This window comes from Bactrocera dorsalis, chromosome 4 (genome assembly GCF_023373825.1).
Source record: "Bactrocera dorsalis isolate Fly_Bdor chromosome 4, ASM2337382v1, whole genome shotgun sequence".
NCBI lineage: Eukaryota > Metazoa > Arthropoda > Insecta > Diptera > Tephritidae > Bactrocera > Bactrocera dorsalis.
In genome coordinates this window covers 33,373,576-33,386,454 of record NC_064306.1, presented here as the reverse complement: position 1 = coordinate 33,386,454, position 12,879 = coordinate 33,373,576, and the positions used below count along the sequence as shown (strand labels likewise).

Here is a 12,879-nt window from a genome sequence, read left to right as displayed (position 1 = left end):
TGGCAGACGAACGTTAAAATATCAAGGTAGACAGATATTTTGAAAATATATAAAAGTGGCTGAGATTGATATTGTCAACTTTAATAAAGTTTCGGCGAGCTCCAAAGGCTTCATCGATGTAACCCACACTCCTCACCATTTCAAAAAAAGACTATTCTTATGCAGAAAACATGTTTAGTGCGCTATCAGTTAGGTACAATAGAAAGTAAGCTTTTGCAAACTACTGTTGTTGGAATCGGCTAGCTCGCAAACTACTGTTAATTTTTTTCACAAAGGAGCAACCAAAATTTATCAAAACATACAATAACTTAGCAAGTGAAAGTTTTGCAATTAATTATAGTTGTTTGACCAAGTTGCCGAGTGTGGGTATGTCAAAAACTACCGGCATCCCAAACAAAGTTAAGTTTCCCTGCTTTGCGTGGCACATTAAACGTTTAACGCTGTCGAACTAGTTTGAGCGCGCTCAATGCTAATAGCCCACAGTTCTCGCAGACCAGGCGAAGCGCCTAGAGCGACCACACACACACACACCAGCGCGATGGTTAACGGCCATTAGCGCAAATAGCGCACTGCGCCACTTTTATGCCACATGAATTGAGGAAATGATTGCTCTTAAAGTGAAAGTGAATGCGGTAACGCAGGGTGAGCGCACGGCTGTGTAATTATATTTGCTAAACACTTTCGCCTATTCCCCCTTCCCCACTGCATTGCAATATGTATAAATATGTATGCGAGCACTAAAACTAGTCAATGTTGTAAAAGTCATGCATAAATCATGCAAATGGCCACGTAATTCAAGTAAAAGCATAACGCTTGCACGACACGCTTCACTCCTTCACGCCGAAATGGCTGAGTGCTTGGCTGGCTCATAAACATGATGTGCATAAAAGTCGATTAATTAGCGAATAGTAAATTAAGTTGAGTATGAGAGTAAAACTCACGGGCGCTGGGCGTCTGTGTAATGTTTGGGTTTACTCAGCAAATTGGCGGAGTTCGGCACTAATTTCGTAAACGTGAGACACTAGTGTGATTAAAAATAAGCAGATATTGGAAGAATTGTTCTATGGGCGATGCATAATAAGTGTCGAGAAGCTAGGTACATCGTTTGTGTGGGTGGATCCACACGGGGTATTCGTTTGATATGCTCCAAGTTCTTAGATCAGCTATTATGGTAGTATATTTAATGAAAGGAGTTTGGTTCGAAGTAATTTTGGTTAAACTTCATTTTAATAAGGAGTTTAATATACGATGTAATACAGAATGTTCGCTATAATGCCATAATACTGAGATGAGGTTTTAGGAATAATTACTTAACTACTGAGATGGCTTAAATGTTAAATGCTAGGAAAATGCTAAAAAAGTACTGTTTAGTATCTCAGTTAATAAGGTCCACATCAATATTTGCTGCTCATAAGTAATGCATTAAACCTTCTTAACGTCATGTAAACTTTTTATCCTGGGCAAAACGGATACTGCATTTAGTGGGAATAATATAATTACATAGTTTTTGGAGATTCGTAGATAGTTGTAGACTATTTCGTATTAAATAAATATACCCAAAAGTTAAGTCTTCAACAAGTAGCCTTATCATTAAACCATACAAGTGTATGTATACTTCCATGCCAATTAAGATTGTTTGAGTGAGACGGATGTACTTGTAATAAACTTCTAAATCAAATCACAATTATACCATATACGTCTAGCTAACACCGGAGTCTAATATCTATCACCATTTCTCAAAATTTCTCATTCACATCTTGTAATGCAATTCTAAAAAAAAAAAAAAATTAAAAGACTCCCCAATAAACACTCTTGAGTATAATGTTTAACTTCAAACTCCTATTTACAGGGAGCTTTCCAAACTAAACAGGAATCTTTATCGATTGTCCAGTGAGAATTTCATGACATTTCATAGATTGGAAGTGAGGTTATTGCGTTTTAAGTGTGAATATGTTTGTGTTATCGGTGCGAAAATGAGCTTCGAACAAAGAGCCAACATTAAATTTTGTTTTAAATTGGTAAAAACAAAGTGTACGAGTGGTTTCAACGTTTTCAAAGTGGTCGTGAGGACATAAATGACGATCAAGATGTGGGGCAATCAAAATCCGTGATCACCGGAAATTCCATCGAAACTGTGCGTGAATTCAAAAGGCTTGCACCGACATAATGGCGGCCATATCGGCAAACGAGTTAAAACACTCGTTCGACATGCTTTTGGACTGTGCAAAAAGCTGTATTGAAGCAGAAGGGAGACTATTTTGAATAAAATATATTGATTTTGCCGAAAAAAAAAACAGTTATTCTGTTCTGTTTACTTTGGAACCACTTTGTATATAAAAAAATACTTAGGTAAATTGAATTCACGTCTAAAGTGTGAAAACTAGTTCTCAAATAGCCACCCCTTTTACTAACTGTATGAAGAAGTTGAAACTTTAATATTTCTTTCGGCGAAAACAAAAATTGTTATTTGCATACAAGTAGGAACATGAATATGACCAAAATAAAGAGCCGCCAAAAAGATTCTTAAATTTGTAGCCACAAACACTTGGAAGAAAGGCAATAAGACATTGACATAGCTGAAAAATCAACCAATCTATTAGAACATCGCACTCTGGACAATGACAGGATTCCCCGTGGATTTACATTACAGTTGGTATCAGAGAGTTTTATCTGAAATCACTTGTATAGTAACCCGCTTGCACTGGGATCCCAAAATGTGTTAATGACATCAAACAGTATACCAACTACACACATCTTACAAGCGGAAGTACTAGGCGCAGAGAATGCCTGCGAAGCGTTATTGAATAACTACGATAGGATACATAAAGCACCAATACATACGGATAGCCAGGCGGCTCTTCTGGCCTTGTCGTCGCCACTAGGAGAAACGTAGATGAGTATGCAAAGGCAGAAGCTTTTCTAAACAAATCCGAAGCGGAGTTAATACATAGCCCGCTAGGAACGATCAGGAGAGAGCTCAATATACAATTTCAACAATTAGCAAATAACAAATGAAAACGTACAACAAAATGCAATATAACTAAACAGATATGGCCAAAATATGACAAGAAAAGAACTAACGACTTATTAAACAGGTTCAGGAAAAGTATCTTCCGACTAACTGCTACCATAACAGGGTAGAGAACATGCATCCAAAATGGGATTGTCCTACAATAACATCCGTCGAGGCTGCGAATTTTCCACTTTCTCCTTGAATACCCAGCCCTGTTGCAGATCCAACACAAAACACTTGGAATCCATCAAGCCACAAACCTTGAATGAATGTCTACAAAAAGCATACCGGACATTATTAGCTTCATTGAAACCACAAAATGGTTGGAACGAGAAGATGAAACGTGATTGCAAAAATAAAAAGGTTTGCGACTAGTTCATTAAAATGGCCAAGCTAGTGCGAATTGAGCCCGAAATATAACAGAGCAGCACTCCTACATACCTACCTACATACACGACAATAAGGCGTGACTATACTCCTATTTATCTAGACTATACTCGGATAGCCAACATACTATATATGTATGTACATACTACAAATATATGTATACTCATATTCTGCATGCAAAAGGTTCCTGTGAAACTCACTCATCTAAGATCCCTTTACCTAAAGTCTGATCTCGTTGAAACAGCTGGTTTCCTGGATCGACTGATAGATGGCATCGATTACAAGTTAAGTACTTTTTCTACGAACAGGGTTAAGATTATCATAACCTGTAAATCTTGATCCGTATCGTATCGAAGATTCAGCTGGAAATCAGCTCAGAATTCTCCTATCTTTCGAATATATTTTTAATAAAAAATAAGCACTTCAGTACATAGTGTATCTTCGTAAAAGTCTTCGCCTCTGTTGCGATAGCGCTTTTCGGATCTCAGAAATATTGATAGATAAACGGGGGGACTTAAAATATAAAAAATTATTGCCGTTAATTCGAAACATTATTTATAGATATATATTGTTAAATAGGAAACGATAAAAAACAAAAGTTCTAACTTTGAAAATATCTAACATGCATCATAACAGCAGCACTCAAGTTTTTGGGCCTAATATAGGAAAATATTAGTCATTTACTTAAAATGTAATTAAAAATTTATTTTAAATTTTCTCATTTTGAACACATATTAAAAATTTAACTCTTTTCTTTCTTCAAAATATTTACGAGCATTAATATGCAAGCCACTTCAATTTATTTTCGACCAATTTGTGTCGTTTCTGTGCAGGTGAACATCCCGCTGCTATGCATCATGGACACGCCACACCACAAGTCCAACCACCGCCTGCTACGCTCTTGCTGCTCTTGGCACTCCTAGCCGTATTGTTGCTGCAAGAGCACCCCGGCCAAACGACAGAAAAGCAAAAACAAAAACAACACCAACAACCAGAAGAAAATAGAGCTGAGCTGCCACAGCAATATAAACTGCGTCAACGCATCCGATGGAAGTGGTGGCAAAGCAATCAACTATGGAATGAAAAATTTGCGGTCTACCAACGAACAGAGCCATTCACTATGGAATTGTCACAAATGGTAAGAGGTCACGCGCCAGAGCGGGTGGCGAAAATGTGTCGCAATGCTGCACCAATGCTTTTACTGCCACCACAAAAGACGCAAAGACGCCGGGAGACCATAACCGACGACAAGGCGTCAGCAGCAACATAGCCATCAGATGGCAATTGGAATAGAGAGTAGAATGGCACTCGAATTGATGTAAATTAAGTTCCCATCCAGATCCTAATAGTTAAACGAAAACTTAAAGTACTTTTTTAAGCGCTTTAAAAGGTAAATAATAAATAAACTATGTAAAGTAGATGCGTGAGTGTATGCGAGTATCTGTAAAAGCAACGGTGTGTCTGTGATTATGAGCGTATTTGTTAGGGTAAACTATAGTTTAGCTTAAATGCAGTTATTATCACTAGGAGGGTAAGGGATTACCATAAAATATAGATTAGCATGAAATGGACAATTATTTAGAGAGCGAGAGTGAAAGAACTTATAAACAGAGAGTGTGGCGGAAACAGAGAGATTAACATGAAAAATAGTGTATGCTAGAACTTTTTTAAGGTTCTCGCAATAAATGACTGGTACGGTGAGAGTCAGTCTAAACAAACTACCAACTCTATTAGTATGTTACAAGAATTTCACAGAACTCTGATTATATGTATGTAGATTAACGTGTAAATTATGGTTGGCGGTGAATAAAACTTTTAGTAAAATCTAAAGATTATTTGTGAAATAAAATGCACACAGAAAATATCAAATATATATAGACTTTTTAAACTTAAAGTAGGCTTCTCAACTCGAGAACAGTGTAAACATATTCATTCTTCTAGTATTTGGACCAGCAAAAAAGCATACTTTTAGGAACGGTACTTTTAACAAAAACTAACTGTCACAAACTATAACTAATTAGCCACAGCATTTCTAAATTTCATGAAAATTTAACTTTGAAAATCTTAATTTGCCAACCACTAAGTACAACAGCATTCTCTACACCCCACGCAATTTTCACATTTCCAACAAAGCCACGACTGTCTGTATGTCCTTCACACGTCACCATTGAACGCATTTAATCAATATTTAAAATATTTAATAAACGTAACGACATTAAGCGCAAAAAATTCACACAAACAATTTAAAGGTAAACAATTTTGTATATGTAAATTAATTTAGATAGTGAAAGCGAAACAAAAACAAAAACTTTGTGTAACTATTCTCAATGTACACACGACTAAAACAGCATTTAAAAACAATAGTTAAATTAAGTGTGGTAAGAATGTTGAAAAATAGATATAAAAGAGCAATTAAAATAAAAAAAAATTAAAATAATGGTAGAATAGAAGGCGAGTCTACAAGAATAAAATTATAATAAAATAAATTTAAAAAAAAATCATAATAAAAAAAGTCTAGAGTAAAGTAATGAAATATAAATTATATACGTAGCTTTAAGCTATAAAATATGTCTAAGAAAATAGTTTTAATTTATTTTTATTTATAGTTTTAGAAAGGAGTATTTTTTATTATAATATACTGTAAATAATTGATCACAGTTCTAAAACACTGGGATGTAGTGATCTAAAATGCCATTTGCATAAGTTTTGATTTGATAAAAACAGGAAACATTCAGTAAGTAAAGGCAATGAGAAAGCATTGCGCGGAAATATATAAAGAACTTACTTTAGAAGCAAACACAAAAGAAAAACATAAAAAAATAAAAAAATAAAAACCTAAAAACCTAAAAAAAATAAAAATAAAAACCCAAAAGTATAATAAAATACAATTTAAAAAATAAATGTTACTGCTCGGTAATAACAAATTCAAAAAATTCTGGATCCGACTACATACCGCAAACTTATAAATTTTATTTCGCTATAAGTAGCTGTCTTCGATTCGTTGGATAGTCGTCAATAGAACGTGTGGTACAACACTACGCTCGCTTGTCCTCTGACGCCAGCACAATTGTGCTGCTGTTCTTTTTTGGTGTAAATTTTTTTCGTGGCAAAAACGTTTTTGTAACCGCTCAGTTTTGTTTTCAATAAACTCTTTTAACTGATTAGAGATTAATTTCAAGTACTAAGTATTCAAAATCAAACAGGCAAAACAAATTTTATTTTTAGTTTAGAAAAAATAGAGTTTCCTAGCTTAACTTGAAATTGGAAATTTGTGAAGCAGACTTCGATGGTCCTTGATCAACTTTGAAATTGAAACTCTTTGGCATTCGCAACTCCGAATTGCCGTCATTGCTTTGTCAAATTGAACTTTTTCTTTAGGCATAGAATAAGTTTGAAACTTACATAGGCATAGCTTCAGTAGTAGTAGGAGAGAATGACATGAGAGTTTCCATGTTTATAAGATGATTTGGCGACATTAGGATACTACCAGTTGCAGGTCGTCTCTGTAGGCTCAGAAAAATACAAAAGGCCATCGAGAGCCGACCGTTATTAGACACAACTTTTTTAAGGGGGTATTCTGGTCTAGAAATTTAAAAAACTCGAAATTTTTTTATATTTTCAAAGCTTAACTATTCAAGAATATGTGTACAAAAGGATTTTTCAAAATTCAAATTATTTTCGGAGATATAGGCATTTTTCTGACCCGGCATCCAAACTGGTTCGGTCGGAACTAATTGAACAAAAGACACTTTAAACGCGTTTTTCTCAAAACTGACTTTTTCGGAACGATACCCACGATTTCTCGGGTTCTACTAGACCGATTTACTTGAAATTTTTATAGAATCTTCCTTATAGGCTTGTCTGTGGTTAGAAATAGCACCATCGCCAAATGCTTATTTTTATTATTCGTAAAAATTCGAAATAGTCAGAAAAAGTGATCCAAAAAACCTTTTTTTTTTCAGCCAGTCGCCATTTTGTGAAAAGAATTTTTCCCCACTTTTCCGTAGTTTCGGCCATTGCAACATTATTCTAGATTATTAATCTTTTTTTTTTTGGTTTCACTTACTTTTTTCAGTTTTTATTTTTTTTTTCTCTACTCTTCTAAAATTGACAAATAACTAATAAAAAAAGTGGATAGTAAAAATATTAATTGCCTTTTTTTACGACAGTTTAAAAATTTCCTGAAATTCATGCTTCTAGACCAGAATACCCCCTTAAAGAATTAACAACTTCAAAGATTTTCAAGCTACCGTTTATGTTTTACTTTTTCTTAGTTATTGCGATGTTTTCAACACCTCCAATTTATATTAAATTAAAGCTGAAATACGATTATGGTCTGAAACCTCTGCGAATGCTCATTTTTCTATATTTATTTAATTCAGATGGATCGTCTTAAACATAACTGAAAACCAGTTATTCATAAAGGCAACTACTTGTAAATAAACCGAAAATCTATAAAGATTGATAAACTACAAAACATGAATTAAATGTTAAGAAAAATTTGAAAAAAATCTCAAATGCAAATCTCACCAATTCTAGTCCTAGTTACATGAACAAATATGAAGTGAAGTCAATGTTAGTAGAATGAAGTGAAAATAGTTATGGCAACACAAACGAAACAACAAATAAATACATACCTACTTGGATACATAGTCCACGCAAAAGCATGTACAACAATAAAATGTTTAACTTGTACACTATTGTGTGTATATTTATTTTTATTAGAAAATTAGTTATATTTGTTTTATTATTTACGAGCACTTTTTTTATTTTCAAGAAGAAGCAATTTAGTTTTATAAATTAATGAAACCAATATCTAAAACTGGAACAAAAAATATAATTTATTTTTTTTTTTTTACCTAAGCCATGATATCAATTTAGTAATTCATCGCAATAGTTGTAATTTTTTTACGCAATTAATGTTAACACAAAAGAAATTCAAATAACCAAAACAAAACTAAATAAAGCAAAATAAAATACATGAATTATTAGCTGAAATTGATTTCAAACAGAATATCTAATGAAACTCAATGCTGCTGGTCAAACTAACAACAAAATAAATTTAATATAAACATAAGTGATTACATAACTAAGCTAAGCACAAATTTATTAATAATAATAATAATATGAGTAAAAGGTTAAGCGCAAAATTAGTGTGTACTAATTAATTAAAATATTAATTATTATTTTTAATTAATGAAAGTAAATATGAATGTAGCAAAAAATGTTTTGTAATAAAAAATAAGTTGAAAATACTAGTAAATTACATATAAATTAAATATAAATTAAGTCAAAATAAATGAATGAACAATTGCCATGTTACAAATGGAGTTAAATTTAAATTATACAAATGTAATGAAATTAGAAATAAAATGCCAATGTATAAATGATTACGAAACTCTTGAGTTTCTTTTCTCACTTTTGAGCGTAAGTATTCAGATATCAGCAGCTTATGAGACGCTAAGCGCTGGACAACAGCGAAACGAATAAACTATATAACATAACAGTTGCTTAATTAATTTAAGTTTGGCAGCGCTTGTGAAGAAACCTTGCGTTCTCGAACTCACTCTATCTTTAACAATCACTTAGTTTCGAGTAGCGGTCATGGCTCATGTTTCCACGTATACCACTTTAATGACGTATATTCGCTCGTACAGAATCCAACTTTATTACTATCTACACTTGAATTTTTGCAAGAGAGCAAGGCGTAAGCATAGCGATCAAAGAAATGTGAAACAAATCGCGCAAATATCAGAATGAAAGGGTAAGTAACGAATGTTAAGAGCATGCCAAGGAATTTCGTTCATATATTAGTTTGCGGATACTCATGTAGCCATATTAGGGTGTCCGTTATTTACCAAGTTGGCTATTTCCACTTGGGTATCGTCAAAGTCGTTTCTTTTTGACCAAAAACTATTTTGGAAGCAAAGAAAAATTTTTTCGATGCCGTTTAACCCTGCCTAAATAAGGATACTTTTCCCATTTAATTAAACATGGGATTTTTACACTATTTAGCAAATAATTCTTATTTCGTACATTATACTCTAAAAGGGATCATAATAGAAGCAGAATTGAGCATTGTTGTAAGTTAAAGAGTATAATGTACGAAGTAAGAATTATTTGCTAAATAGTGCGAAAATCCCATGTTAATTAAATGGGAAAAGTATCCTTAGTTAGGCAGGGTTTAAAACGGCATCGAAAAAATTTTCTTTGTTTCCCAAAATAGTTTTTAGGTCAAAAAAGAAGCGATTTTGACGATACCCAAGTGGAAATAGCCAACTTGGTAAATAACGGACACCCTAATCCATATGTATATTTAGGTATATACTGAACATTAATAAAACATTAAACTACTAGTCATATTAGAAATAGATGGCAAACACCGCAGCGATGTGTAAATTTTGATGAAATTAACGAGTATTTCTAGACCTTTGGTCATTGACAACGGCGAATGTCTCATTCGATAAGCTGTACGAGTTATACGACCGCATTGACATAGTTCAGCGAATTTCTTAATTCACAGCGGCTGAGAGTATTCTACACAGTATCCAGCGAGGGAAGCAGAGAAAAAGGAAGATCTCCACTCCGTTGGAGAGATCAGGTGGTTGCACTTGGTATCTCGATTTGGCCCGAATTGCTAAAAAAAACTACAAAACCACAGGTGCGCTGTTGTTAACTCGGCTGTAACCCCGTAAACGGTGTCTACGCTGGTAAAATGGTTAAATGTACATTTATTTAAATGCACTGTGACTAACTGAACTAATTTGCGGAGAGGAACAATTTTTAGACGTTCTTAACCACATCTACTCCCGAAATAACAGATATGCTGAAATTTACAAAAACTGCAATGACTAACTGAATAATGTCATAAGCATTAAATTTCACACCCAGGATGTCAACGAAAGTCTTTATGGGAGCTGGTGTAAAAATTGAACGTCCGCCTTCCCTAACTTTGTTAATCATAATGAAAGATAGGAACAATACCGAAGAACACAAACTAATGATGAATTATTTAGAAAAGTAAGAGAAACGTATAGCATGTAGCAAAGTTTATCCTATCCACCTCCAAGGTTCATAATTGAGCACATCTAAGCATACTAAATTTCCCTCATTCTCATAAAATTTTTCGCTTTGTCCAAACATAATAGTATTGCTGCCTCATATTGTTTGCCGTAAAGAAGTTGCCTTAGCATCAAACTCAAGGTCGTCCAAAAACTCCATTGAAAGGAAATACTCGTATAGTGGCAGACTTCACTAATCACAAACCCATCATTTTTGAAGAAATTAAATGAGGTATATTTGCTACTCCGATCATTACTTCCTCGACGAAATCACACACACAGATAAAGGTATACATAAGTGCTTCTCAAAGTCAATTTTTTCTTCGTATTTAAAAATATATCAAAACGTTTATTCTACAAGTATGTACCCTTAATTGATAGCAAATCTTTCGTGTGTACTTCATTCAAATCAGGATAGTTCTAGGCTCCCTTACCAGGTACTTAGTTAAAGATGGTTTAGCCCAATGGGTCACACTTCTTCAAGGTGAAAGCAGATATTTATCCTCAACGTCAAATGTACTGATGCTATATTTTTTTTTTACACACGCGGTAAGGCGTGAGGAAAGCGTATAAAGAGCAATACGCCAATTCAAGCCAAGTCATTTGACATTTACTGCCCAAAGACTTGTTTTGTAATCAACTAGCAGCCAAGTCAACTCTTTGACTAACGGATTCCATCCTTTTTATTGACTGTATTAAAGAGCTGTCTGAGATACTTATAAAATATCCCATTTCTTCCCAAACCATTGATTTTCGAAATCATATATACTATATTATGGTGTTTTTTTTTTAATTTAACCATTAATTTTTTCAATCCCGTCACGAAAATTTCCTTGGAAATACCCTTAAAAAAATCCATGAAAATCTTAGACCTTAATATTAACATTAAGAACTGAACCAAGGCATGTAAAAATTTTCCATAGAAAATACACTATAATCGTGAGTTTTTATCTTTAAATTCCTACAGATCAGAGGTATTTTATGGCATCGCTTTGACTTTAGATGCATATTTCTCAGAATTGTTCACTCTACAAAAGTTCCGAGTGCAACAAAGCCGTAACTCACACCAGCGGTATAGTACGGGGCTCTAAACCTGACTTTTTCACAAAATTCAAATTTTTTTGTATACATCTCGTAAATGAGAAGAGCTATAGAAAAAATGTACACGAAAAACTTGTAGGAAATTTTATTTGGTATTTAAGGTATTTCCAAGGCAATTTCGTGACGGGATTGGAAAAAAATTAATAGTTAAAAAAACGCCTTAATACTATATATGTATATTGGGCTAAATAAGTACCCGAAAATTGTAATTAAATTCCCAGCGTAAATGATACTTCAAACGATTTTCTTTTTTTCTAAGTTGATAGACTGTCTTAAATGAATATGCCAAATATAAGCGCGATCTGTCAAACCAGTTAGTTTATGGCAGCTGCTTAAGTTGGTACACCTCGGTAGAGCATTGCGAATTTTAAATTAAAAAAATTCGTGTGCTGAATCATTGCGAACGTTGGAAAAGCATTACGGTGATTCAGCTTTATCAAAACCACAAGCCTTGAATGGTACAAAGCCTTAAAAGACAACCTGCGACCTCTTCAACTGAGAAAAATATTAAAAAAGTGAAGAATATGGTGCTTGAAAATCGTCGACAAGTGTTAGAAAGATAGCAAGAGAGCTCGATATCTCTCGCAAATCCGTTCCAAAGAGTTTGGTGGATATTTTGGGTGTGAAACGCGTTCTTGCTCGACTCGCCTCGATAAAGATTTCTTTCATCCAAAAATTCAACGAATATCTCCGTGTGTTTTTTCCTTGTTCCCCAAAATGAAATTGCCTCCCCCCAAATTGAAATTGACGCACACTGTAAATTATAAGCCCTGTTATTCGGAGTGTAGACTATGAACGTTATGGTTAAATAAACACGTGACTATTTCTGATTGGTTATTGGAAAAATTAAAATTATTTCCAGGTTTGTGTTTCTTGGTTGACCGGGTAATTATAGAAACGCGCACTTCTTTCTTTTGATTCTCAGATTTTTTTTAACTAAGCGATAAGGTGAGTATACTTAAAATTAAATTAAACAATTAAACAACGTTCAATTAAAAACGTTGTAATTATTAGAATTGGCAAAAAAATGTCACATATTCACAAGAGTTAATTATAAGCTGCTATCAAAAGAGAAATTATCAATGTCAGCTATTGCACAAATGTTTGCTTGCTCTAAAAAATGGTACTTGGAGCTATTCATTTGTATCAAAAAACAAAGAAATTTGAAACCCCTACCAGGAAGACCAGGTATCGAAAAACCACTCCAGCAGAAAACCGGATAACTTTCATGCCTTCGCGTGAAATAAATGATCAAGTTGGACAAGAAATTAATGCAGAAATCTGAGCTCGGACGATAAGAGGGCGTTTACTTGAGTC

General features: G+C 33.8%; 1 protein-coding gene and 1 long non-coding RNA gene across 7 annotated transcripts in view; one reads left to right on the top strand and one right to left on the bottom strand.

Annotated features, from left to right (window-relative positions):
- The window catches only part of LOC105227269 (zwei Ig domain protein zig-8), a 446,139-nt gene extending 440,305 nt beyond the window's left edge, over positions 1-5,834 (top strand). For all 6 annotated transcript variants that reach the window (XM_049456152.1, XM_049456151.1, XM_049456149.1 and 3 more), the window contains one exon: positions 4,234-5,834. In XM_049456152.1, coding sequence (XP_049312109.1) covers positions 4,234-4,670 — 437 coding nt within the window. In that variant the 3' untranslated portion in view covers positions 4,671-5,834. The remainder of the gene's footprint in view (positions 1-4,233) is intronic.
- LOC125778453 (uncharacterized) overlaps positions 1-12,879 on the bottom strand; it is a 157,378-nt gene that overhangs the window by 122,873 nt on the left and 21,626 nt on the right. The window lies entirely within an intron of this gene.